Source organism: Cryptomeria japonica, chromosome 2 (genome assembly GCF_030272615.1).
Source record: "Cryptomeria japonica chromosome 2, Sugi_1.0, whole genome shotgun sequence".
Classification (NCBI taxonomy): Eukaryota; Viridiplantae; Streptophyta; class Pinopsida; order Cupressales; family Cupressaceae; genus Cryptomeria; species Cryptomeria japonica.
In genome coordinates this window covers 601,330,908-601,357,159 of record NC_081406.1, presented here as the reverse complement: position 1 = coordinate 601,357,159, position 26,252 = coordinate 601,330,908, and the positions used below count along the sequence as shown (strand labels likewise).

The 26,252-nt window shown below is 37.3% G+C and overlaps 1 protein-coding gene across 1 annotated transcript; it reads left to right on the top strand.

Moving 5' to 3' along the window:
- The first annotated feature begins 22,743 nt into the window (after window positions 1-22,743).
- On the top strand, window positions 22,744-23,986 carry LOC131062962 (LOB domain-containing protein 24). The gene is made up of 2 exons (XM_057996711.2): window positions 22,744-22,985; window positions 23,527-23,986. The coding sequence occupies exons 1-2, from the start codon at window positions 22,794-22,796 to the stop codon at window positions 23,830-23,832; spliced, it is 498 nt and encodes a 165-aa protein (XP_057852694.2). The 5' UTR covers window positions 22,744-22,793; the 3' UTR covers window positions 23,833-23,986.
- The last annotated feature ends 2,266 nt before the right edge of the window (window positions 23,987-26,252 follow it).

Sequence of the window (26,252 nt, the reverse complement as noted above, 5' to 3'; positions counted from 1 at the left end):
TCATCGATCGTTGTCATTTTCAATCTTGTCATCTGGCGATCGATTTGTCATCGATCGTTGTCATTCAATTTGTCATCGATTGTTGTCATTTTCAATCTTGTCATTTTGTGATCGATTTGTCATCGATCGTTGTTCTCTTTTCAATCTTGTCATTTTGCGATCGATTTGTCATCGATCATCGTCTTTCTCAATCATGTCAATTTGGATCAATTTGTCATTGTTCCTCGTCAATTGGCACCTTTATCAATCAAATCATTTATCAGCATTGGTCCTTTGTCAGTCAGAATCATGATCAAATCGAATCGATATCAATTATGTTTTGTCAAGACCTAATTGTCGTCCTTGCATTTTCTAGGGTTTCATGATTTATTCATTTAACCTTGTTTGTCATTTTTCCCTCTAGGTTAAATAATTTATTTATTTATCCTAAGTCTTCTTGTCACAATTAAATATTTATTTAATTGGCTAACTAATTCTTCTCTCTTTGTGAATTAATTAATAAATGAAAAATTATTAATTAATTTACCTAATTTTCCAATTTACTAATTTCTCTTAATTCACCTAATTTTCTAATTTTCATCAATTTTCTAATTCATCTAATTTTCTATTTTCTCTAATATTTCTCCTAATTTCATGGGAATGACATAGTAAATTTGTCATAATTTGTCAATCAATCAATTTTGACATAGCAATTTGTCATAATTATCAATCAATCAATCTTGCATAGAAAGTGTCAATTTGTCATATTTGTCATTCTTGATTTGAAATTTCCTTTCAAATCTCTTCATGCTAATCTTGTCATCTCTCCAATTTGTCTATAAATTGGATGAATTTCTTCAATCAAAGATCTGGATTGATCACATTTTCGAATGGTCGAATCAATCACGCTTCTAGTACCCTTATGCTGTCGTCTCGTCTTGTCAATCTTGCTTTCACATTAGGCTTATGCACTTGAAGGTGAGATCCACAAAACAAAGCAATTTGAAGGAGAAAGAAGGACAATGGAGCCACATGAAGGAGACATCTGCATTTGGTTTGCTTAGATCTCATTTTGAATGTCTTGTCTTCATGTTTTCATTGAATGTAATTAGGATTTATTATTGCAATTTAGTTTTCGTGACTGAGCTAGGCTAATGTTTATATTGCTTTGATGATTTCCACATTTCCTATCTACAATGATGAATTTAATAGTGAGGAAAAAGATGAAGTACTACAGGAATTCATTCTTTATTTATGTAAAAATGACCGGTCACCATGAGAGATTAAATCTCAGACACCGGATTCATTATTTAAAGCATTAGATAATAAATGGTGCATTTCCATTGAAAAGGAATAGGAGATTAGGGAGAAAGTCTTTGCACAGTACTTCCTCGAACTCTCAAATTCAGAAATATTTGATGCCCTGGATCAAAATAAAGGTCTCTTCTTCACAAGGAGAAGAAGACTTTGGTTGTTGGAGGGGAGAGTTGATGATGTTGAAAAAGATACACATCAACATATGGCTCATGCCATCAACTCTCACAAAGCACGAATGGCCAACCTCCAAGAGGAAAAGGAACCAGTTATTTCCAAATCGGATGAGGTCTTTGATGAGGAAGGAAACTTGGTGGAAGAACCAATCGACACCATCTATGTCGATGTCCTGGATGTAGAATATGTCACTCAGGACATACCTATGAGGGAAATGAATAGGGGCAACAAGCAGATCAGGGTGGTGAATGGGCTAAGGACACATAGCAAGCGGCAAAGGAACAGGAAGAGAAAAAGAAGAGGGATGAAGATGAGAAACAAAAGAAAGAGGAAGAGAAGAGAAAGAAGGAAGAGGAGAAATGAAAAGATGAAGAAAAGAAGAAGCAAGAAGACGATAGGAAAAAGAAAGAAGAAGAGGATAAGGAAGAAAAGAGAAAGAAGGAAGAAGAAGAGAAGAAGAAGAAGGAAGAAGAAGAGAAGAAAAAGAAGGAAGAGGAAGAGAAGAAGAAGAAGGAAGTGGAAGAGAAGAAGAAGAAGGAAGAGGAAGAACAAAAGAAGAAGGAAGAGGAAGAACAGAAGAAGAAGGAAACGGAAGCACATAAGAAGAAAGAAGAGGAAGCAAAGAAAAAGGTAGAAGCAGAGCAGAAGCAGAAAGAAGAAGAAGACAAGAAGAAGATGGAAGAAGAAGAGAAGAGAAAGAGAGAAGAGAAAGAGAAAGAAGAGAAGGAGAGGAAAAATAAGGAAGAAGCAGACAAGACAATCGAAGCAATGAAGAGCACATAGATGGAGACTCCTAAGGCAACCAGGAGCCAAGCCAAATCGACTGCTATCTCGAGTCCTAATGACCTCCAATCTACAAGTGAGTCTGAGCTTATGCAGAGCATCAAGGTTGCCCAAGAGCACCTTGAAGGCATTTGCAGGAAAAGGGAACAAGATATTATTCAGGTGGCTATAGACACACTTACCAGTTTAATCCCCAGTACTAATCTTCCTGACACTGAATCATCACTAGCACAACTCAAACTTATGTGTACTATAGTGGATGATCAGGTGCAGAGTCTAGAAGAAGCAACAGAGGCCAATGTAAAGAAAGAGCACCAAAAGGCTCTTAATGTTTCTCTAGTAAAGAAGATGAATGAGCTTAGGAATGAACTGGTCAAAGATCAAAAGGACATAAGGAATGCCTTGGATGAGGGAAACTTGCTACTCAGCAAAATATGTCAACCTCATCTATTCTGTGATGATGTGCTAGCTAAGAAGCAATGGCTTCAAATGGACTTATAGTCCTACTTGGATACATTCAAGACTCCTTATTATTCCTTTGCAGCATATGGGCAAACCGTTCACCGGTTCCAGATCCAGTCAGCCAAGATGGAGCAAGAGATCAGCACACGGTCTAGGGATTTGCAGGAGCTTCAACTGGTATTACTTCCACGACTGCAAATTCTTCAGAAGTGTTATCTGAACCTGGATGACCTGACAGTCACACAGGAATTGAGCATAGTAGATGCCATGGAGGAACAGGTATCCCAGATGCAGACAGAGAAGGAAGTGGCAACCTCCCTACTTGAGTCCTGGTCCCTATCCATGAAACAATTTTTGCAGGACTATAAATCAGTTTTTGACAAGTATTATTCATTGTTGTCATAAACTCTTATATATATATATGGAAACAGGGTTTTTCAAGCTGTACTTTGTCATTGTTGGCAAAGGGGGAGAAGTATATCTGGTTTTTGATTTTAAAATTTTGATCTTCTGACACAGGGGGAGAAGTATCTACTTTGCAATTTTGATATATGCTATATGCTCTGATGATTATGCTCTATATGCAAAATTGCTATACACTGTGTTGTTTAAGGGATAGTGTATATGCTTAGGGGGAGCAATTTTGTTAATGGCAAGTTTTTGTTGTAAAACACTTAGATGTCAAAATTTTATTTTCCTAAGTGTTTCCATCAATGCCAAAGGGGGAGATTGTTGGCATTTTTGTTGTTTATGTTGTGATTGTCATTGATGGACACACACTTGTATTGAGATCCCCTTTATATGTATGAGCTTGTGCTCAACCGGTATTTGTTCCAACCGGTATGTTGTATACTAGTCTCTAGACTAGTGATTTTGCAGAATGTGTTTCCCAGTTTGAAGCAGCATGTCGACCCCAAGCGGTTCGTAGATCTCAAGCGGTATGAGGGAGCAAAGTGGCACAACACATTCTTACCAGTCTTCATTTTTGTCAAACCAGCAACTAGTATTTTGTATGAATTGGTAATACTCTGTGATGAGTTACCAACCGACATTTTGTGATGAGCTACCAATCCACCGATTGTTTGACAGTGCCGACACATTGACGGCGCTTCTTGTGTCGTGTTACTGAGTATGTCTAGATTAATTGAACCTAGGAAATTGTAATGTAATCCTATTGGACCGACATGAAATCAGATTCCTTTAAAAGGACATCATGTCTAGGGTTTTAAGTTGTTGCTAAAAGGGTTAATGTCGAGCTAGGGTTTAAGGTGGAAGTTGACAATGATCTTATCTGAGAAGATCAAGTTGTAACTGTGAGAGAGAGAGAAGACTGAAGTAATGCTGGAATGCATTAGCTGTGAGCAATACTAGATCTAACCAAGCAGTTTGTGCTATTAGATAGATCAAACACTTGTTGATTACTCACATCTTTGACAAGTCTGTAGCCCTTAACCGGGTACGCCTCAAAGCCTTTGTAAAATCCTCTAACAAGGTGGTTCACACATGTGAATCTAAAATCCTCTAACAAGGTAGTCTTTAATCAGACTTATCTCCTAACAGAGATTGAGATTCCTAATAGGTGTAAAGCGGAAAATCGCAATCGAACCCTAGTTGGTCTCCCCTCTTCCAACTCCAAGGAGAGAGAAGGGAGATTCACTAGGGTTGATGGTTTTCACTTAGGGGAGAGACTTTACATTCAAAAGAGGGGTTGAAACCCACAAGATCCAATCCCACACAATGCAAGATTGGATGCTAAATGTGTTTCAAGGGTTAAGAAAGCAAGGCTACCCTCTTTTGTAAAGAATGTTGATAGAAGAATTAAGCTAGGAATGCATAGGAAGTGACAAAGATTCGCTTATAAACTGAGATAGGGATATAGGATGAAGCTGCGGACCTGGAATTAGCAGTAAAATGTCGATACGGCGCTGTCCTGCAAATTTGAGCAAAAGTTGTCGGGACGATGGCGCCCGAGCGCCACGGTCCTCCGAAAAATCTGCGAAACGAAGGGGGATCTGTTTGTCTCTGCACAAGGATTCCAGATCTTCAATTTCAGCCGCGTACCTGCAACCTACACACAGAAAAGTGAAGACGATTGGGGGGTTAGGGATTAGGGGTTTGCCTTTAGGTCAAACCCCGGTTTTGGAATTAACCAAGAAATGAGCAATGCTGTAAATGTAAATGTCTGTAATGTAAAACAAGTACTAATACCTTGTTGTAAGGATGTTTGTATCCTTATGTGCGAAGGTATAGATGTTGTATGTTGTATGTTGTAGTAGTATGTAGTAAGTGATCTCCTCTTCAATGGTTGAATCCTTGTCTTGAATGCAACACTTAGCCTTGAATGGAGACTTGAAATGATCAATTGCTTGAAGGAATGCTTGAATTCTTGAATGCTTGAGTATAATTTCCATGCTTTTTCCATCATGTCGAATGAAAGAGGAAAATGTAGTTTATATACTTGTCATTTAGGGCTGATAGACTGATTTTCCCGACCTTAGGCCGACCAGGAAAGACAATTTTCCAATTTGCAAACATAAAGACCCGAAGTCCAAAAGAGACCGGGCCCAAAATAGGACCCAGGGACCAGGGCGCTGGGCGCTCTGGTCCCACCTCCCGGGACAGCAGGGTGCAAAGGAGGTTCAGGCCAGGGTGCAAGAAAATGCAGTTTTTGGTGTCATGAGCAAGTTTCGGGGTCTCCATTCAGGTTCCGTGTTGCGTCGCCATCGTGAAGACCGAAATGCAGTCGAAATTGCAAGTGTCGCAATTTTAGGACGCTACATTTAGCCCCCACTTTAGCGGGAGTATGTATGCTCATACTTCCGGTAAAGTACAAGGAAACAACATTGAAAAACTTTCACCACGTCAAGGAGGCAAGATACACCAAGCCCCCAGTGGACTAAGGATCTTACGACTTCGATTGACAAAGTAAAAGGGAAGATCACAAGGGAGAACCATGACTGTCAGTAGTAAGGTTCCCTCACTATGAGTCATGCAAGAAAGATATCAAAAATTTTCAAGGCAAAGCTAAATTTGTCAAGAAATTTTCAAGTATCTTGAAAAGATATGAACGGGATGTATGCCCCCCTACGTTAAAGCGATCGCACATGCCTCACCGGGGGTGATTGCTTTAAGGTAGTGATACATATAAGAAATGAGAAAGGAGCATGTTATCACAAGGATTTAGCCCCCAAGTGTGAGATAAACCCAAGGATAATAGATACAAAACACAAAGCACGAGGTGACTTCGCTTTCCTTGGGGTCAGTATGCTGTATGATAAGTCATGTATATATATCATATGTATGTATGCATAATTGTTCTTCATTCCCCAATCAAGGAAGGTCACCTAGAAGAAGGGAACACATGTGTCTTTTGAGTCAACATGAGAGAGACCAAAAGAGATCTCAATGCTTTGCATCGTCCTCAAGTAGACAACACTAAGGACAACAAATAGAAGAATGAGAATAACATATAGAAGAAGTAATGAAAGAGAGGAGGAGAGAATCTGCTATGCTAATGAAACTAGTCTAGCACGTCATCTACCCTCTGAGCTTGTTGATCAATGTTTCAGGAAGGCAGGGAACACGCTAGAGGAGGAACATTCAACACAGCAGATGGAGCTATCACAAGATCCAAACAAGGGCTATGTTCATATCCCAAGCCACGGTGTTCTTGTCTAGGAGCTAGGATAAGTGCTTTAGAAAATTCGTTAGATAAATGGTTATCAATATCAACAAGTTCATATTCACTATCAGAATGAACAGGAGAAGTAGCATTTTCATCATGAATAACATTTTCATCTATATCATCATCAAGATTTATAAAAATAGGATCTTTAACTCGCACAGGATCAAGACCATCATGCATCTTTTGTTTAGGAGATTTCGGCTCAATCGTCGGCTGAGGAGAAAATGGAATAATGGTTGTTGAATGTGTTTTTGGGGATTGCAAAGTTTGAGCTCTAAGACGACGCTTTCGCCAGCGTTCACATGCAGAACGATTTCGTCTAGTCTTAGTAGGAAGTTGAGAAGATTGAGGAGGAGGAATGTTCTCATCCTTATCACTTGGGTGTTTAGGTTGTGGTCTCTTAGGCTGGATAATAGGAGAAGAAGAAGGTCTCTTCTCTCTATAAAAAGAAGGAGGAGGGACTGCTCCATACAAAGGAGGAATATTTGGTTTAGGAAGAAGACCAAGTCCATCATGACGAGGAGGTATAGGTCTACTTTTAGAAGGTTTATTAGGCATAGACATAATCACATCCATGGGAACGGGTTGGGAATCTTCTTGAGGAAAGACATTAGTTTTATCTTTCAAAGGAAGAACTTCCTTCTCAAGAATGATAGGAATATTAAGTTTAGGTGTTCTAGGTTCACTTAGAGATAGGATCATATCTGTTTTCCACTTTTGATAAGATTTGAAAAGATGATCACTTCGCGGAGGAAGAGATTGGAATTGTTTAGGCCAAAAGTAATCAATAGGAACGCTAGAAGTTCTTTCAGCTGGTTTAAAGAGACTATGATTGACAGTAACAACTTCACCATTATGGAGAAATTTCAAACACTTATGAATAGGAGAAGCAATAGCTTTCATGGAAGATAGCCAAGGATAGCCAAGCTTCACACGAAATTGTTCAGATGAAGGAATAATAGCAAAGTTCACATCAAGGGATTTGTTATGGACCTCAATAGGCAATGTAATAGAACCAATTGCAGGAGAAGAAAATGCATCAAATAGTTTCACAATCACATCTATTTTGTCATATATCACATGATTCAATTGCAAAGTAAAAAGAAATTCTTCAGTAATAACATTAATCATGCACGAAGGATCAATAAGCACTCCACGGCAAGGTGTATTCTTGACTTTTGCAACTATGTATAAAGGACCATCAGGTGCCCTAATGGTTTCACTGGAATCAAATGTGATGGAAGGTTCTTTAGGGTTTTCTTGCTGCTCTACAAAGTTAATCACATTCGGAGTCATAGACACAAGACCATCAGATGAGAGAGAGGAATCATTAGCCTCAATTGCATTAGAGGTATGAGAAGGTAATGGATCAGTGAAAATCTGAAGATTTTGATTAGGAGGAGCTACAGATGTATTGCCTTTATCATTCACTCCAGAAACAGAAATAGTATTATTATCAATCAAATCTTGAATTTTACCCTTTAAAGAAAAACATTTTTCAGTATCATGCCCAGGCTGATGATGAAATTGACAAAAAGATTTGTTATCAAAATAAGGTGAAGTAATCTTTGCAGGATCAATTTGCCTTATAGGAGGAAGAGTAAGCACATTTTGTTCCAATAACTTATTCATAATACTATGCAATGATTCATTCAAAGGAGTATACTTTCTTTCTTTCTTGAAAAATTTAGAAATAGGAGGCACACCTGATGCTGCATTCACATTGTTGTTGATGATGTTTTCATTGAATTTGATGGAATCTCTGTTCGGTTTAAACTTCCCAAATGGTTGTTGACTGCTATCACCCTTATCACTCGAAGCCATAGGATGTGATTGTTCCATTTGACTCGCAGTCAGTTGATAATTGTGAAGAGTTGCGCACAACTGTTGGAAAGAAGTAAACTCAGAAAACAGGAGTTTTTCTCTAATGTCTTTTTGTAAATTAGAAATAAAGATTCTTTGAATATCATTGTCAGGCACTGGAAAAGAAATTTGAGCATACAAATGCTTATATCTACCAATGAAATCAGTCACTTTTTCTTTAACACCTTGTTTACAATGCATTAAATCAATCAAAGTAACTTTAGGACTTATATTGTTTTGAAACTGTTGAATGAAAGCATTTGCAAGTTGTTCGAAAGAAGTAATAGAGTAGGAAGGCAACGAGCAATACCATTGTAGGGCTTTATCTCTTAATGTTCTAGTAAATAGTTTTGCAAGCAACCTTTGGTCATAAGCAAAATCAGTACATATTGTTTGAAAAGTCTTAACATGTGTTAGAGGATCACCTTTACCATTATAAAGCTCCAAATGCGGGATTTCAATATGTTTAGGAGGGATAGCTCGAACAATGTCAAGAGAAAGTGGGCTCGCAACATCAAATGTGGGCACACTAAACTTCGATTGATTCATAGAGGCAATTTGTTGCTGTAAAGAAGAGACAGTTTGTGCAAGATTGTTAATGGTCGCTTCAGTCGAAGAGTTCATATTAGACGTGTTGGATTGTGATGGAGGTGTTATGTTATTGAAAGAAGGTAAAGAGTAAGGTGATGGGACTCTATGATAATTAGTCATAGGAGATGATTGGACAGGAGGAACACTACAAGGAGGAATGGAATGATTGAATGAATTGCCCCCTTGCATCATGTTCATTTGTGGAGATGTAATAGGAACACTCATTGAAGGGACGAATGAAGAAATCGGATTGAATGAAGGAAGAGGGTTAATTGAAGAGGAAGGATTGCCCCCATGACTGGTGATCACAGGAGGAATGTCTTGTGTAGAAGTAGCCATTATGTTTGATGTAAAGGTAGGTATGCTAGCAATAGAAGTCATCAAAGGAATAGAATGATTGACTTGAGTAGGAGGTTGTGTATAACCCAAATTTTCAGCACAACTCTTCATAGGCATCACATTCGAATCCACAATGTGTGCAATACCACGCAAAATATCAATTCCATTCTTATCACTTTGAAGCATACGTTTTAGACCCTCAATTAAAGGAAGAGCTTGACTATCAGGGTATTCTTGAGACATCCATTGTCGAAAATCGTCAAATTGGTTATCCAATTTCGAAAGTTGTTCTTCAGAAACCTCATGGAGAGCTTCTTCATCATTAGGAGGATTAGAGGAATTACCCATGTCCTCGTTAAAAAGGCTATTCAAATTAGGTTCCATCTCCTCAGTAGTTAAACCTCGGAAAGACTTAATTCTACGGCTTCGTCTAACGGGAATAGTGTAAGTAGGGCTTATTGTTGTAAAACTCATGCACTAGAGAGAGAGAGAAAGTTTTGAATTTAGAGGTAGCAATTTTCAGTAAAATCAGCCAATCTTCTGGATTTAAGCTGTTAAATACAATCAGGACAATCTCCCGAAATTTCAGAAAAAATGTCAGGGACCGTGGCGCTTCGGAGTGCACACGGTCCCAGCAACTTTTTTCGAAATTCGCAGGGATGAAAGTTATGATGATTTTAGAGCTAATCTAAAAAAATTGAGTGGTTTTACGATCTGTAGATAGGCCAAATTAAAGTTGCAATCTCGAAATTGAACCCTACCAAGATTGTCGAAAAATGCAAAAATTTGAATTTTGAAAAAGAGAGGGAAACTGAAATTTTGAATTTTATGATTTTAGAGGGAATGTCAAGAGCAATGCAAATTTTGAAATTTAAAAATTGACTCAATTTCACTCAAAATTCAATTTGGAAATTAAAGTTGTTGTAATTAAGCACTTAATTTCAAAAGTCACAAATTGTAAGAATTTGAATAAAGCACTGAAATTTCGAATGAATGTTAACACACTTTTCAGACTTAGAACTGTAAGAAACACAATTTTGACACCAATTTCAATTTCAACAATTTTTGAATGATTAGAAGCATTAATCCAAGCAATCACAAGACCAACTTTGACTGTAATTTTGAAAGTGTTAGATTTGATAAAATCAGCCAAAATTCTGGATTTTAGCAGGAAAATATAGTAAGATCTAGCTCCCAAAATTTCGGAAAAAATGTCGGGGACGATGGCGCTCGGAGTGCACACGGTCCTCGCAACTTTTTTCCAAATTTTCAGGGATGAAAGATATTGTGATTTTATTGTGGAATCCAAAGTTACAGCTGATTTGGAGATGTTTTGATCAGTGAAATTGTCGGACAAAGGTTGAATCAAGAGGGTTTCAAAAATTAGGGTTTTGACACTTAACCACTTAATTTTCAGAATTAAAGCACAAATATGAATTGATAATTTGTAATAGAAGGGCAGATCTGAAACAAGCATCAACAATTAAACATTTCACAAGTTTAATTACTTAAAAAGAAAATTTAGGGTTTTTATGCAATTAACCTCTAAAATTTTGCCAAAGATCAAACATGGAAATGTAATCAAGGAATCCAATTTTCAGATCTAACTATGAATAATCAGAAAGGATGTTCACGTCGGGTTCACCAAAATGTAAAGCGGAAAATCGCGATCGAACCCTAGTTGCTCTCCCCTCTTCCAACTCCAAGGAGAGAGAAGGGAGATTCACTAGGGTTGATGGTTTTCACTTAGGGGAGAGACTTTACATTCAAAAGAGGGGTTGAAACCCACAAGATCCAATCCCACACAATGCAAGATTGGATGCTAAATGTGTTTCAAGGGTTAAGAAAGCAAGGCTACCCTCTTTTGTAAAGAATGTTGATAGAAGAATTAAGCTAGGAATGCATAGGAAGTGACAAAGATTCGCTTATAAACTGAGATAGGGATATAGGATGAAGCTGCGGACTTGGAATTAGCAGTAAAATGTCGATACGGCGCTGTCCTGCAAATTTGAGCAAAAGTTGTCGGGACGATGGAGCCCGAGCGCCACGGTCCTTCGAAAAATCTGCAAAACGAAGGGGGATCTGTTTGTCTCTGCACAAGGATTCCAGATCTTCAATTTCAGCCGCGTACCTGCAACCTACACATAGAAAAGTGAAGACGATTGGGGGGTTAGGGATTAGGGGTTTGCCTTTAGGTCAAACCCCGGTTTTGGAATTAACCAAGAAATGAGCAATGCTGTAAATGTAAATGTCTGTAATGTAAAACAAGTACTAATACCTTGTTGTAAGGATGTTTGTATCCTTATGTGCGAAGGTATAGATGTTGTATGTTGTATGTTGTAGTAGTATGTAGTAAGTGATCTCCTCTTCAATGGTTGAATCCTTGTCTTGAATGCAACACTTATCCTTGAATGGAGACTTGAAATGATCAATTGCTTGAAGGAATGCTTGAATGCTTGAATGCTTGAGTATAATTTCCACGCTTTTTCCATCATGTCGAATGAAAGAGGAAAATGTAGTTTATATACTTGTCATTTAGGGCTGATAGACTGATTTTCCCGACCTTAGGCCGACCAGGAAAGACAATTTTCCAATTTGCAAACATAAAGACCCGAAGTCCAAAAGAGACCGGGCCCAAAATAGGACCCAGGGACCAGGGCGCTGGGCGCCCTGGTCCTGAAGGACCAAGGCGCTGGGTGCTCTGGTCCCACCTCCCGGGACAGCAGGGTGCAAAGGAGGTTCAGGCCAGGGTGCAAGAAAATGCAGTTTTGGTGTCATGAGCAAGTTTCGGGGTCTCCGTTCAGGTTCCGTGTTGCGTCACCATCGTGAAGACCGAAATGCAGTCGAAATTGCAAGTGTCGCAATTTTAGGACGCTACAACAGGATCTATTTTGGTGAAGAACATTGTAAGACCTTAACCGGTCTAGTTTCTATTCTACAGATAGTGACTTGTGAGTTCCATCTCACAGTGGTTTTTCCCAGTTGGGTTTCCACGTCAAATATCTTGTGTTATGGTTGTACTTCTTTTATGGGTGAATGCTTTATTCGCATTTTGGTTTGCATGTGTGGTAACCGAGTTGATTGTTAGACTGCTTTACCAGTTTATCTTTAGATCGTGTAAGTGTTTTAGTGTAGTATTTGTTGGCATACTAATTCACCCCCCCCCCTCTTAGTATTCATCAGCTTTTAACCGAGCATACTCTAGAAGAGTATATTTCTTAGTGGGTCTGAAATCCCACAGTGGTTTTTCCCTATTTGGGTTTCCACGTTAGATCTGTTGTTATGAGTGTTATGATGGTTATGTGTTTATGAGTTAACATGTTTAGCGGTTTTTGGTTATGTTGCTAAAGTAGAAGTTACCGAGGTTGAATCTGTTGATTTTATGGAAGTTTAAGTTTGTATGATTCACCCCCCCTCTCATCTTGTTAGCTATTGGCATCTGTACTTTACAATTAGTATCAGAACTAACACATTATCCAGGTATTTGGCCTGAAGAATTTGTACCCATCTCTGATCCGACGTACTATACATCTGCCATACCAACTTCACCCCATAGCTTCATTAATTAACTTCCAATCACGGAGCCCCGCACCACCACCCCCTTTCGGTTTGGAAACTCTATCCCAAGCCATTAAAGGAATTTTGTCCTGATCCTGGTTATCATTCCACAAGAATTTCCTCATTTTCTATTGAATGTTCTTGATGATCATACCTAGAAGTTTGAAGCAAGCCATGGAAAAAATTGGCATTGCCGAGATTACTGATTTCAACATTAAAATGCGACCGGCCAATGTGAGCCATTTTCTTTTCCAACCCTCCATTTTTGCTTTACAACCATAAATTATCCCTTTCCAAATCTCCATCTTACCAACTCCAGGAAAGAGCAGCGTACCAAGAAACTTCTCTAGGAGATGTCCAATTCTAATGCCAAAGAGTCTAGCAATGACCCTCTGAGTGCCTACCTCAGTGTGAAAAAAGAATATCTCCGACTTGTGCCAATTGACCTCCTCTCCAGTGGCCCAACTAAATCTGTCAAGAACTTGTTTCATCACCATTGCTTCTTGTATGGAAGCCACTCCGAAAAGGCAAGTATCATCAACAAACTGAGAATGTGTAGTTGGTTCCACCCCTCTAGCAATCTCAATGCCTTTCCACATCCCTTGCGATCACTTTCTTGCAATCGATCGACCTAATACTGCCTCCAACAAGATGAATAGAAAGGGGGAGATGGGATCCCCTTGGCGAATACCCCGTGAGGTAGGAAAAAAACCTTGGGGGCTGCCATTGACTAATACCAAAACATTAAACTGCATAATCATACTGGAAATCCACTTAATCCAACCATTACTTAAACCAAACTTAGCAAGCACACCCAATAGAAAAGACCTGTCAACTCTGTCATAGGTTTTCCAGATGACGAGCTTCAGCATCATTCTTCTTTGTTTGCGCTTCATAGCCGTGTGTATCTCCTCATGAGCCACAATAATCCCATCAACAATGTTCCTCCCAGAGGTGAAGTCACTCTGTTCGCAGGATATAAGTTTTTCCAGGATCAATTTGAGTCTATTGGCAGCAACTTTTGAAATGATTTTATAATTAATATTGCATAGCGAGATCGGTCAGAATTCCTCAAAGCACACCGGTTTATCTTTCTTTGGGATAAGCGCCACCATAGTACTATTGAATTCTTTCAGGATAAATCCCCTAGTCTTGGATTCTTCAACCACCGCCAGCAACTCACCACCTAACAAATCCCAAAAATACTAGTAATTGAAAGCTTGAAAGTCATCTGGGCCCGATGCTTTCTCCCCACCAAGACCAAAAATAGCTGCTTTTAGTTCCTTCAGAGAAATTGGCTCCTCAAGCATCCGATTGTCCTCCCTAGTAACTAATTGTGGGATCCCAGCCAAAAACTCCTCTTTCAATCTGACCTGATCAATCCCGCTCTTGTTCCATAAATTTCCAAAAAAATCAACAGCCTCTTAGTTAATCCAGTCAGAATCATCTGTTGAAGTTCCATCCTTCAAACACAAAGATAAAGTTCTATTAAGGCTTCTCTTCACCTTCACAGAACTGTGGAAGAATTTTGTATTTTTGTCTCCTTCTTTAAGCCAATTCGCGCATGATTTTTGCCTCCAAACAATCTCTTCCCTTTGCAATACTTCCCCATATCTACTGAGTAGGTCTTTCTCCATGAGGTAGTCCACCTCATCCATTCCCTCTGCTAAGACTTTCATATTTAGAGCCCCCAGGTCTCCTTCAATCTTTTGTTTCTCTTCGAAGATATTTCCAAATACAGTCTTGTTCTAGCTTTTCAGTTTCTATTTGACATAGCTTAACTTCTTAAAGAACCGAAAGGACAACAATCCATCAACCATAGGGGCCTCCTTCCACCATTGAACAACCTAATTGCTGAAGCCCTACTCCCTTAACCACATCTTTTCCACCTTAAAAGGGCATCTGAGCAGAACTCCATCCTTTTGCAAAACTAGTGAGACTGGGAAATGATCTGAGCCGGAGATTGTCAAAACTTTTGCCTCAAAAACAAGGGGAGCCAGGTTCCATTCCCCTACCAAAAAGAACCTATCTAGTTTCTCTGCTATGTTAGAGAAACCCAAACGCCTATTAGTCCATGTGAAGTTCCCACCTTTAGTAGCCACTTCAAACAAATCATTAGAATCCACAAAGGTCTAAAAATCAGTTTGGATCCTGCACATCCTTCTCACCCCTCCTCGCTTGTCCGAGTGGGAAAGGGAGGCATTGAAATCCCTTGCTACAATTGTTATGGCTGACTTAATTTCCTCTAGAGTCTTGGTAATTTCCTCCTAGAGCTGGCACTTATCTGCCGTTTTAATAGGGCCATAAACATTGATTAAGAAACCTGAGAAATTAATAGTCTGTGAGCTTACCTTTGCCATCTGCTAGTATCTAGAGCTTGAGACTGCTTCCACTTTTACTAATGCAGGGTTCCACAAGATTCCCAGGCCACCTGAAGCCCCCTCCACATCAACAAAAAAACCAGACCACCTCTGTCTAACACCAAGTATCCTAGCCACCTCTTCACTACCTAACTTTGTCTCTTGAATGCAAATTACCTCTGGTTTCACCTGATCAAATCCTCTTTTAATCATGTGATGCTTGTCAGGGGCATTGCAGCCCCTGACATTCCACATTAGGAACTTCATTGTTGCCCAGGAGAGAACAGGTCTCTCCCAGATCTAAGAAGTCTGGTCTGTCTCTTCATATTGCCTGCTTCCTCCAGCAACTTTTATATATTTTTCCTTCCCCTCATACTCCCTTTAGCCGCCTTATTGGGCTTTGATTTGGTCTATTTGATAGTCCTTGTGTCCGTCTCCCCTACCTCCACAAACAACCCTAACGAATCATCACTCAAGTCATCTTCATCTCCAGATTCTATCTCCACGGATTTCTCATTGTCCTCCTTGGCTGGGGAGACATGAATATCTTTGAACTTGATCACCTTTAGCTCTTCAAACTCTACAGCAGTGTTAGAAATCAGGGTCGTCAGTAGTCTACCCAAGATTACAACCAAAGGTACCTCTCTTCCAATCCTAAGGGGAGGAGGCGGCAGGGGAGGAAAAGGAAATCCCACTCTGCCTACCCCAGCCTGAGGTTTAAAAACTGGGTCCGACACTGAGATCGATCCAATCGTTAGAGTGAGACCACCCCTAAGCGCTTCACCACTTGCTGAAACCACGTGGGTCTCCCCTTCATATCCTGCTAGGAGTGATCAACGTGCCGATGTTGCCTCCCCTTCAACACCTTTCAAATTTGCGGCATCGAAACCTATTGCAGAAACAATGACCGAAGATTGGTCAACCAACTTAGTCTCCATTGCATCTTTGGTGACTTCTGTGGACACTACCAGTTGATCCTTCCCAGCATTGCATTTTAGGCTTGTCGTGCCCTGACAAACAGCAAAATCAATGGCAGGAGTCGATTTTGTGAGCATGACATTCAAAACGTCCTTTGCAGATTTTGTTGATGCTACTAACTAGTCCTCCAGTGCTCTACTAGCCCTGCCTTTGCCTTTCTAACCCGCCATACATTCAGATTCCTCATGGCCCCACTCTTTACAGGACTTACATTTCACCATGATCTCTTCAACTTCTATCCCTTGCCGCCAAAAGCCCTCAGGGGAGCGGATTTCAATGGCCTTGGGGAGAAAGGGATGGGGTTTCCACATTATGTAGATTCGAGCATACATGCATGAGTCTAGTTTATCAATGGCTTCATCTGATTTGATGAATCTACCTACCTCGTCATTGATTATCTTGAAAACTTCCTCCTTCCAATACTCATGCACTAAGTTGTACAACCTAATCCATACTAGGATTTCCTCAATGGAGGCTTGCTGGGGATCAAAGTTGGGGATCTAATCTTTAATGTAGAACCCTACTCCCTTCATCATGAAAGACCCATTATACATAATTCTGGTTTTTTCCACTTCTGACCCAGAATGATTAAGAAAAAGCCATTAGTTAGGGTTTTGATCTCAAAATGTCTCCCCCATTCCTCGTCAACCCATTTCCTTATCTTTTAAAAAGCAGGCCAATCTCCTCCCCACTTCATGAAGAAGGCTCTAGCACACAAAACTTGAACCGATTCCTTCCAAGCTGGTGAATCAATACAAATGCTAATAGTTTTGTTTTCCGTCGTTGCCGGTGCCTCCATAGTGATGGGTTTCTTGGTAGCTACTAGTTTTTTCTTTCAAAACCACTCCTCAGTCTGCTTTTTACTCCACTTAGGGAAGTTCAGGATCCTAGAATGGCCCCATTTATTCTTGTCTGGCTCAAAGGAAATGCAAGCATCGCCAAAACTGCCCCTATCCCCCCTTCTTTGATCTAAACCATAATGTTGGAACTGGTTAGCACGAGGTGGAAACCAAGGCCGATGGTTATCAAGATGATGTGAGCCATTCTCCAGCTCTCGTGTTCGAAATCCGCCGCCACCTGCAAACCCTAACCTCCTCCTACGCTCCATTTGATTAGCAATTATTTTTAATATTTTTTATTAATTAAACATTGCGAGTATTTTTTTAAAGTTAAAAAAGAGGCTGATTAGAAATTAAAAAAATAATATTAAATGACATTAAAAAAATAAAAAAAATAAAAAATTTCAATAGATGAGAATCTTCTCGAAAAGTGTTTTTTTGGTTAATAATAAATTTAGTAGTCAAAAGGTGACACCAAATGAAAACTGCCAAATTTAGCTATGTTGGACTTCAAAATATTATAACGAGAAAAATATAAATCAATTTTTTTAAATTTTTTTTTAACATTGCATATATATGTTCTCTATTTGGAAAAAAAAATAAATCCATTTTCCTTTTTTTTGGTGACGCCGACTAGAACCCCTGATTTTCAACATTTTTCAGCAATGAAAAATCTCTTTGAATTTATAAAAAAATATGAGTTTTTTTCCAATTTTTTTTTTTAAATAACAAACATAAATTTCATTAATATTTCTACATTTGATCAGTTTATATCATTTCAAAATTCAATTTAGAAATGTCACTTTTCTGCAGTTGAAGTTAAACAATTTTAGTTGTGTTGGAAAGGCAGTCTTAGTTTTGACAAAGGACAAAGTCCTAAAACTCCCAACAAAGATAATAAGGGAACGAAAAAGGTCGAGGATGAATCCAAGAAGACTAATGAAGATCAAAAAGGTTTCACCTAGGTCCAAAATAAGAAAAACTTTAAGAAGCCTTCTTGTGCTCAAACCAAGTATTCTCCATCTTTTAATGGTAAATTTTTTACATGCAATAAGTTTGGACATATAGAGCTAGTGAATGTAGGAGTCAGATCAAATATCAATTATTCAATGGACAATACTATGCTTGCAATAAGTTTGGACATAAGGAAAATGAATGCACAAGTAGATTGATGTGGAATTGTTATGTGAATAAAAACTATGGTAGAAATGTTCAATCTTTCAATGGATATTATTATGCATATAAAAGATACGGGCACAAGGCTATTGAGTGTAGATCTAATGTCAAAAGGAATGGACGTGGTCCACAACAAGGTTTGACTTGTTACAATTGCAAAAAATTAGGACACGTCACTAGGTTCTGCAATGGAAAGAATTAGAAGATCTCTGCTTCAAAAAAGGAGATTGATATCAATGATATAAAGAAGAATATGTAGAAGACATGGGTGAAAAAAAATTGATGAGAATGTAGAAGGAAAGATGGGTCTATAGCTATTTTTGGTGTAGATACATCCTCCATAGATAAAGTGCATAGCCAAAGATTTGATTGAAGACCTTAATAACCTACATACTTTTGAATCAAGTGCCCCTCCCCGGGACAATGCATAGTTACAGTAGTCAATAATAGAACTGGTATTACTGAATATAGCACCACCTCTAATCTTTATCTTTTCTTTAGCTATAACTATCTTCACACATGCACGCACTCCATCATCCTACCCTTGTCACGTCCACCTTAAAAAAAATCCAACTATGAGGTATACTCCTCTTTGCATGCACTCTACTTAATTGATAAAATATATGAGCATTCTTGAATTGACTAGTGCAATTATTTGACCAAATGAGATACCGAGCAATTTTAATATATTTTACTTGCAACAAATCTTTTAAAAAATAATAATATCGTGCATGTATGCTAACGAATTAGATTGATTATTACTCATGTAAAACTGGTACTCCTTGATTATCTTTCAATTTTCTTATGTTAGATATGAAGGGAATGTCTATATGTGACGTTTAAACAAGCATATCTTGATCTGGATATAATTGTAATATTGAGATTGGACTTTATTTTGTGGTTGCAATGTGCATTTTTCACCAAAATTTACTACAAAGATAATAGTTCCAATTGAAAAATAAATCCTTGCACATCCTAATTTGTTGATCCAATGATCAAGACATATGGATGTGTCTTGTATACTTGTAATTTTTTTCTTTAAATTAAAAATAAAATTAGCAACGGGTCTCTTGTAACCATCTCACATCTAAAACCTTCATCTCCACTCTTCAAGTTGCATTTTTCTATCTTAGGAACAATCTAATTAGAGAGTTAGATATATAATCTATTAAATCATATTGAGTAGCCAAAGTACAATTTGCAGGTCTTATAACATTCTTATCAATGACATGCCATAGATCTCAATATTAATAGATCCTCCATCTTAAGCTTCCACATCTTAAAAATTTTACCATAATGTTTCTCCACCTTTATTCTCCTTGGTGAACTTCCTATTTGAAAATTCACACAACAAGATAATATAGTATCTTATGTGCAAGCTCCTACTCAAATTTGGATTAGCTTAAAAACCCCAACAACCTACAATTGAAACCAAATGCGCTTGAGCTCTAATAATTCTTGTATGGAAGTTAAGGTAGCAAATTAACTTCCTACACTAATCTTGAGAGAAGGGATATGAAAAATATTTTAGATCTTTACAACAAACATACAAATTAAACATACAAAAATATGAATTAAATTCACACAACACAATAATTTATGTGGGGAAAACTCTTTCAAGAGAAAAAACCCCACTCCAAAAGCCACCCAATATATTATAAATCAACAAGATTACAATAGATTTGTAGAGAAAGATTCTCATAGGAGTATCACACATGAAAGATCTAGAGGAAACATGATAGCTATTAGACTCTCAGAATACATCACAATGTCTAGCAACAATACAATTCCCCCATAAAATAGGGTTGCCTTTTAGGGAAATAAAAACCAACATAATATCGATTGTCAGATCTAAGACCAAATGATGAACCATTCGGATTTGCAATTATAAAATGTCGCTTTCATAGGCATTTCCCTTGAACCCCCATTGAGGCAATTTTCCACTAGACCTGCCATTGAGAGGACGGGAGCATCCCCCTTGAACCTAGCAAAGGGGTACACCCCCTGGCAATCCTACGCACTCAAATATCAACAGTAACCTTTTTTTATAATTGCAAGGTTGAGACACCTGTTTTTCAAACAACTCTCATATTAAGTGCATGCTCAAAAAAAATTCTTGCAAAATAAATATATCCATGTGGGGATAGCTAAATAAGTTTGAAGTATACATCCTTTTGGGACACCCATTAGTCCAACTTATCTGTGTTAGTCTCACCATCATAGGTTTATATACATTTTTTCCATCATCTTGGAGAAAATTCCCTTAGAGGATTCACCTTGCTCCAACTCTACTCATTTGATTATTTAAATCATTTTCTAAATTCTCCTTTCAAATTCCCATTCTAGAGATTAAAACCAACATCTTTCTATCTAATATTTCCAACTTCTCAATACTCTAAATTCTGGCAATATATTGAATTTTTTAAACCTTGTTTATCCATCATCTTCTCTTACCATTCATGCCCTTCTCAATCATCATCTCAATTAGATTTTGGGCTACGAAGGTAGTAAATATTGATTACCAAGTTTTACTTTGTAGATGAATTACACTTGCACAACATATTAATGCAAAATTTTCTAAATGAAATAGTTTCTTTGATACCACTAATGTGTAATCAAGATCACACCTCACTCTATTACATACCAAATAACACTCTATTACATAACAAATAACATGAACCAACCATTTAGCACCAAGTGCGGTGCTCTATCAACTAATACCATTTATTCTCATTAATCCTTTGTTATATGATTTTCAACAACATTATTCTAAGAGACTCTATGAAACACCAATATTCTAAGAGACTCTATGAAACCCATAATTCTATTTGATATTACGACTCAAGCCATTTTGGATAAATACTATAGAGTGGAAAGCATGCTTTAGAAGGATAAAGGAATTCCAATAAATTTAAATATTTTTCCTTTACTTAATCATTTGTAGCAACATGGTACCATCTAGCTACTTGCAGCTTAATTTTTAAGTTTCTTGTGGTACCGTGTAGTTTTTAATTAGTACAATATATAATTAGAATATTCTCATAAGTTACTAGAGTTTCTATAGTTTAAGATTTGAATGTTGAGTTGTGGGCGGACAGGGTTGAAACCTACTTAACCATAAAATTATCATGTAGATGGACATTTTATCTTCCCTCTGATTTTTTGCTTGTTTTTAGATTTTATCTTAATAATTTAATAATTATAAAAAAGATTATAATTTGACAACTACCTGAAATAAGCAAAAAAAGGAATTTATAAGATTATTGTCTACTAAAAAATCTCTTCAATTTTTTTATAGCGCACTTAAAAATAAATTAACAATATAATTCTATGGAAGAAACTTAAGCTTCTATGTTTAGTTCAAGGTCAATCCAATAGAATGAAAAAAACATAGCCACATAATTAAAATGCAAATTTTCTTATAAAATAGAATGTCCACATAGATAGATCAATACTTTAAAAAGTTTCACCCCAACTTAAAATTGTTATATCTATTAGACGATAATGTGAGATTTTTTAAAGTCTAGTTTATATATCCATAAGATTACAATTCCCATGTAAACAAATTGAAAAGGTAACCCCTTCAATAGAATGATGGAGCTATAACTTAAATATGTGCATATGAGATCCCAATGTAAGAGTATTTTTAGACCAATTTACTACTTGATTTTTACTTGCCTTAAACCAAAAACCTTGCAAAATGTGTAAGGTACTTTATAGCTTAATTAAAGACAACTCTACAATTGACAAGACTAATGAAAGAACCATTGCATTCAAACAACTGGCTACCAATAAAAATCCAAAAATGGGGAGACAAGGTAATGATTGTGATAAGGATGAAGGCATTCATGACATTCATGTAAATTTATACTATTAAGAGGTGAAATAAGTTTTCCGATTAAAAATATATATATCAATTTAAAATATCTTATTATATTAAAAAAAATGTTTCAACTTTTTCAACATCGTTTTTTGGGTTGGTGAATTTTATATCAAATTCACATAATCATTTAGCTATTTGATACAAGAGCACGAGCCTTCGACTAAAACATGTTCAACTAAGAGTTAAAGAATAAGGGATATCGATCCTAGAAAAAAAATCTCCAGATCTCTTGTTACATTGAGGTCATATAATTAGCCTCACTCAATTCTTAATAGACTCATTCAAAATCATTCAATTTCACCAAAAAATAAAAAATCAGAAAAGCCAACATAAAAACCTAAATTCTTTGTTTTTCTTTAGATAAATAGTCCAAGCATTTGAGTGAACTTTGAGTGAACAGATTCTCAATGATGCTGACGGTCAAAGCTGACCTACTAGAAGCGCATTTGTGCCAGACTAATTTTGTCTATGATATGTTCATGCAATTCACATTCCATGGAATTTACGATAAAACTCTCTGACAGCTTGAAAACCATCGATGCTCAAGAAATCCTCAGTCACGTCTAATAATAAATTACTTACCTCACTTTCCCAAAAGTTTCTGCCCATACTTGGAAATTGGTTTCTAGCGCAGCTGTTTGAAAAGACGCAGGGACAAATAATGTTGCATTCGACACATAATAACTCCATCATCGTACAATAATTTCCACACTGTCGAATCTTCGGGTACATTCCTCGTGAGACTTAATAACAATCTCCTGCTCTTACCAGAAATCAGAAAAAGGTTTGGTAATCATATCATAATTATGAGTGAGACCAGAGAATATAAAAGTGGCGTTTCATCGCGATGGCCGACGCCCTGCGCAGCTTGCAAGGTGCTCAAAAGACGGTGTTCAAGTTCATGCATTCTAGCCCCTTCTTTCCCACCAAAAGATGCACAAAGATTTATCGCTGTGCACAAAATATTTCCCAGAACAAATATGATAAGGATGTTGCAGGTAATCATTCATTCACATAGCTTTGATTTTGGGTACCTGGCAGATCCATCACTACATGTTTTATATTGTTTGGAGTTCCAATGTTTAATGTTTTGGGTCTGGTTTAATTATCGAGAGCTTTTTTTTAATATGTACAATGTCATAAATTTCAATCTTCTTTCACCCACATGACTTGGGAAACGGCTATCCAGGTAGATAAACCGTACTCTGCATAAAAGGTGATGTTAATTATTTTTAGAAGTCTAGATGTGTGTTTTACATTGCTGCATAGACGCTATCCATGAATGGATGTACATTTGCATAGACCCTTTGTATGGGTGTGTGTTTTACATTGCTGCATAGATACTGCCCATGACATTGGAGGCAGTGTCACATCACCACCAGTCACATTAAAAAAATTACTTCCATTTTATAAGAGGGGCCATCCAATTCTTGCATTCCTAAAAAAAACCATTCTTTTTTTTTTGAATTTTGGATATCAGGCAATCAATTTGATTATATTTCTTTGTGTGAATGCCCCTTTTTTTTTGGTTTGAACCAGGGAATTCCAGAGGAGAAGAGAGCTTTGGCGGTGGATAGTATGGTATACGAGGCGAATGCTCGATTGAAGGATCCCGTGTATGGTTGCACTGGTATCATTTGCATATTGCAGCAGCAGATCTTACGAATGGAGGGAGAATTGGCTAACATCAAAGCACTCTTGATCAACTCTAGGCAGTTGCAATTGAATAAAAACCCATTGCCACCAACGTCTAATCTACCAGAGAATACAGACGAGCTCTGCGCAGATTTGTCAGAGTTGTTCTCAACAGAAATGTCACTGGACCATCTCTTAGCTTGGGAATGATGATCCCTGATTAGGAGAATACTAAATGTTGTAGTTGCATGTTTGGTTTGAGGATGAATTTGTAGATTTGTTGTTATATTAAAATCGGTAGGTGGTGGTGAATTTTCAAATCAGTATTTTCATCTAGAGAAAAATTCTTCTTCTAACAAAATTATTTGATTTGTCTTTGCACTAAAATCTGTAGATGTTAGTGAACTTTCAAATCAGTATAATTTGTCGTTACAATAAAAACTGTAGATGTTAGTGAACTTTCAAATAAGTATCTTCATTTAGATCTAGATCTAGAGTGACGATTGAAGATGGGGCAATTTATCTAACAAAATAATTAGATATTTATGAAAAATAATATTGTTGTATTCAACAATGACAATGCTTGGATTCATACATGTACAAAGATCTAGAATACAACATATGAAAACTTTAATTGTTGGCATGTCACTTAACTTGTATTTTTTAGGTCATCCTATTCAACCTGGGTATCAATCATTTCAAAATTAATAACTGATCTGAGATAATTGATTTAATAAAAATCATTAATTTTATTATATATCCTTCTCTTGATTTCTTTCACTTACTTTGTAATAATTGATCATCTTCATATATAACTATATTTTTGTTGTTTTTTCTATGTTCTAGTTATGACAACATATATGGTCATCTGATGGTGTCGGTTACAACCTATATGATCATTTGATGGCGTCAGTTACAATTTATATGATCATTTCATGACGGGGGTTCCAAAGGAATGAGGATAATGAGATTATGGATAATATTTTGTTGTGATTATGCAATACATGTGCTTTGAAGTTGAAGCGGAAAATCATAATATTTATGCACGTGTTGAGGATAAATTCATTTTATGGTGACCAAACGTGAGACTCATTGTGGTGGCAAATCTCCTTGTTCATCATGGTTGAATTTAATATATTAAATGGTGTAGGATCCATTGAACCAATTGATATTGATCAACTCACGAAATTCTAGATGTAATGTCACAATTATGTATCCTCTATAAGTTGGACCATTAGGATGCAACGTTCTATGTCATCCTCTGTGGCTCGCTTCTCTTATTTGTAGGATCAATAGAGTGTGATATCACCTAGATACTTAGGTGTGGTGCCTTATCACATCTCTAGAATGTGTGAGGGTGGTCAGTTTCTCTTCTTATGCTATTGGTGTGTATGGTATGTGGTGGCCCCAAGTGTCATGTGCTTAATCACTATGTCAACAACTTGTGGAGCCATGTGATCTGCGTATAAGATGTGATATACAATCTGCACATGATCGTGCACCTAGCGCAAATGCTAGCTTTTTACATTAAACTGGTGGTCGATTGTTTCTACATCATCTATTACGGGGGCCCCTATATCCTTTTGTTCTATGCACCTATTGTGACGTTAGCATTTGGGTTCCTGTTGCACAAATCTTTGTGATGTTCCCACAAGCTCAATGCATATTAACAATGTTAGTGAATTACTACAACGCATCTTCCCACTATCCTATGGTTTATCACTATTTGTTTGATCGTAGGCTTGTATCATCCCCTAAATCTCTTTTGATTGAATGACTGGCACATCTCCTTCAAGCTCTAGGTCGTGATTGGCGCCATTGCTCGTGAGTTTGCCGAGTCAAATTTAGTGGGTTGTTCATTATCCTTTCTAGGTGCATTTGTTCTATCTACAATGTTCTCGTTGCATAGATTTTATTTGGTGGCTTCCATGAGATCTCATGTAAGAATGATGCCATTGGTTGTCCAACCATGCCTCTCTAAGGGGCTCATTTGTGATATGTCGATGTGGGTGTAGTCGTGACCATCCACTTCATTTGAGATGGGTGACTCTTAGTCACTTTATGTTTGTGATTGGTGAAAGGTTTAGGAGTGATCACACATTCTTATTAGTTGATGTAAATGTATGTGTAGGGTCGTAAATTGTACATCTTTAATTGAGTGGTACAATTAAATGCTTATTTTAGCACCCGCCTTAGTGCGTTTGCATCTTGCATTTAAAATTATCTTTAAGCATTTAATTAAATCTAAAGACTTTCTTTATCACTCCACACATCATAAAATTGGGCCCTTAACCCTATGTGTGCCCCCTTTTATTTTATTCTTTAAATTAATTCATCAAATTCCCTAATTATGTCCTTTTTCAACCTTCAAGACCCGATTTCGCATATCTAGGCATCTCAAATTCCCATATAATCCTAGAATTGACTTTAAAATCACAATAGCTTGCTTCCCCAAAAATTTGGCGAAAAGTTGGTCAGACCATGTGTTCGAACCAGGTCCTGACTTTTTGTCCCCGAATTTTGAGAGCATGTTTTGGCGGTATTTTAATGTTTAAATCTCGATATTTGTGAAAAAATATTGATTCTAGGTCAGCCTAAGGTCAAAAACAAAGTTAGGGTCTCACACATAT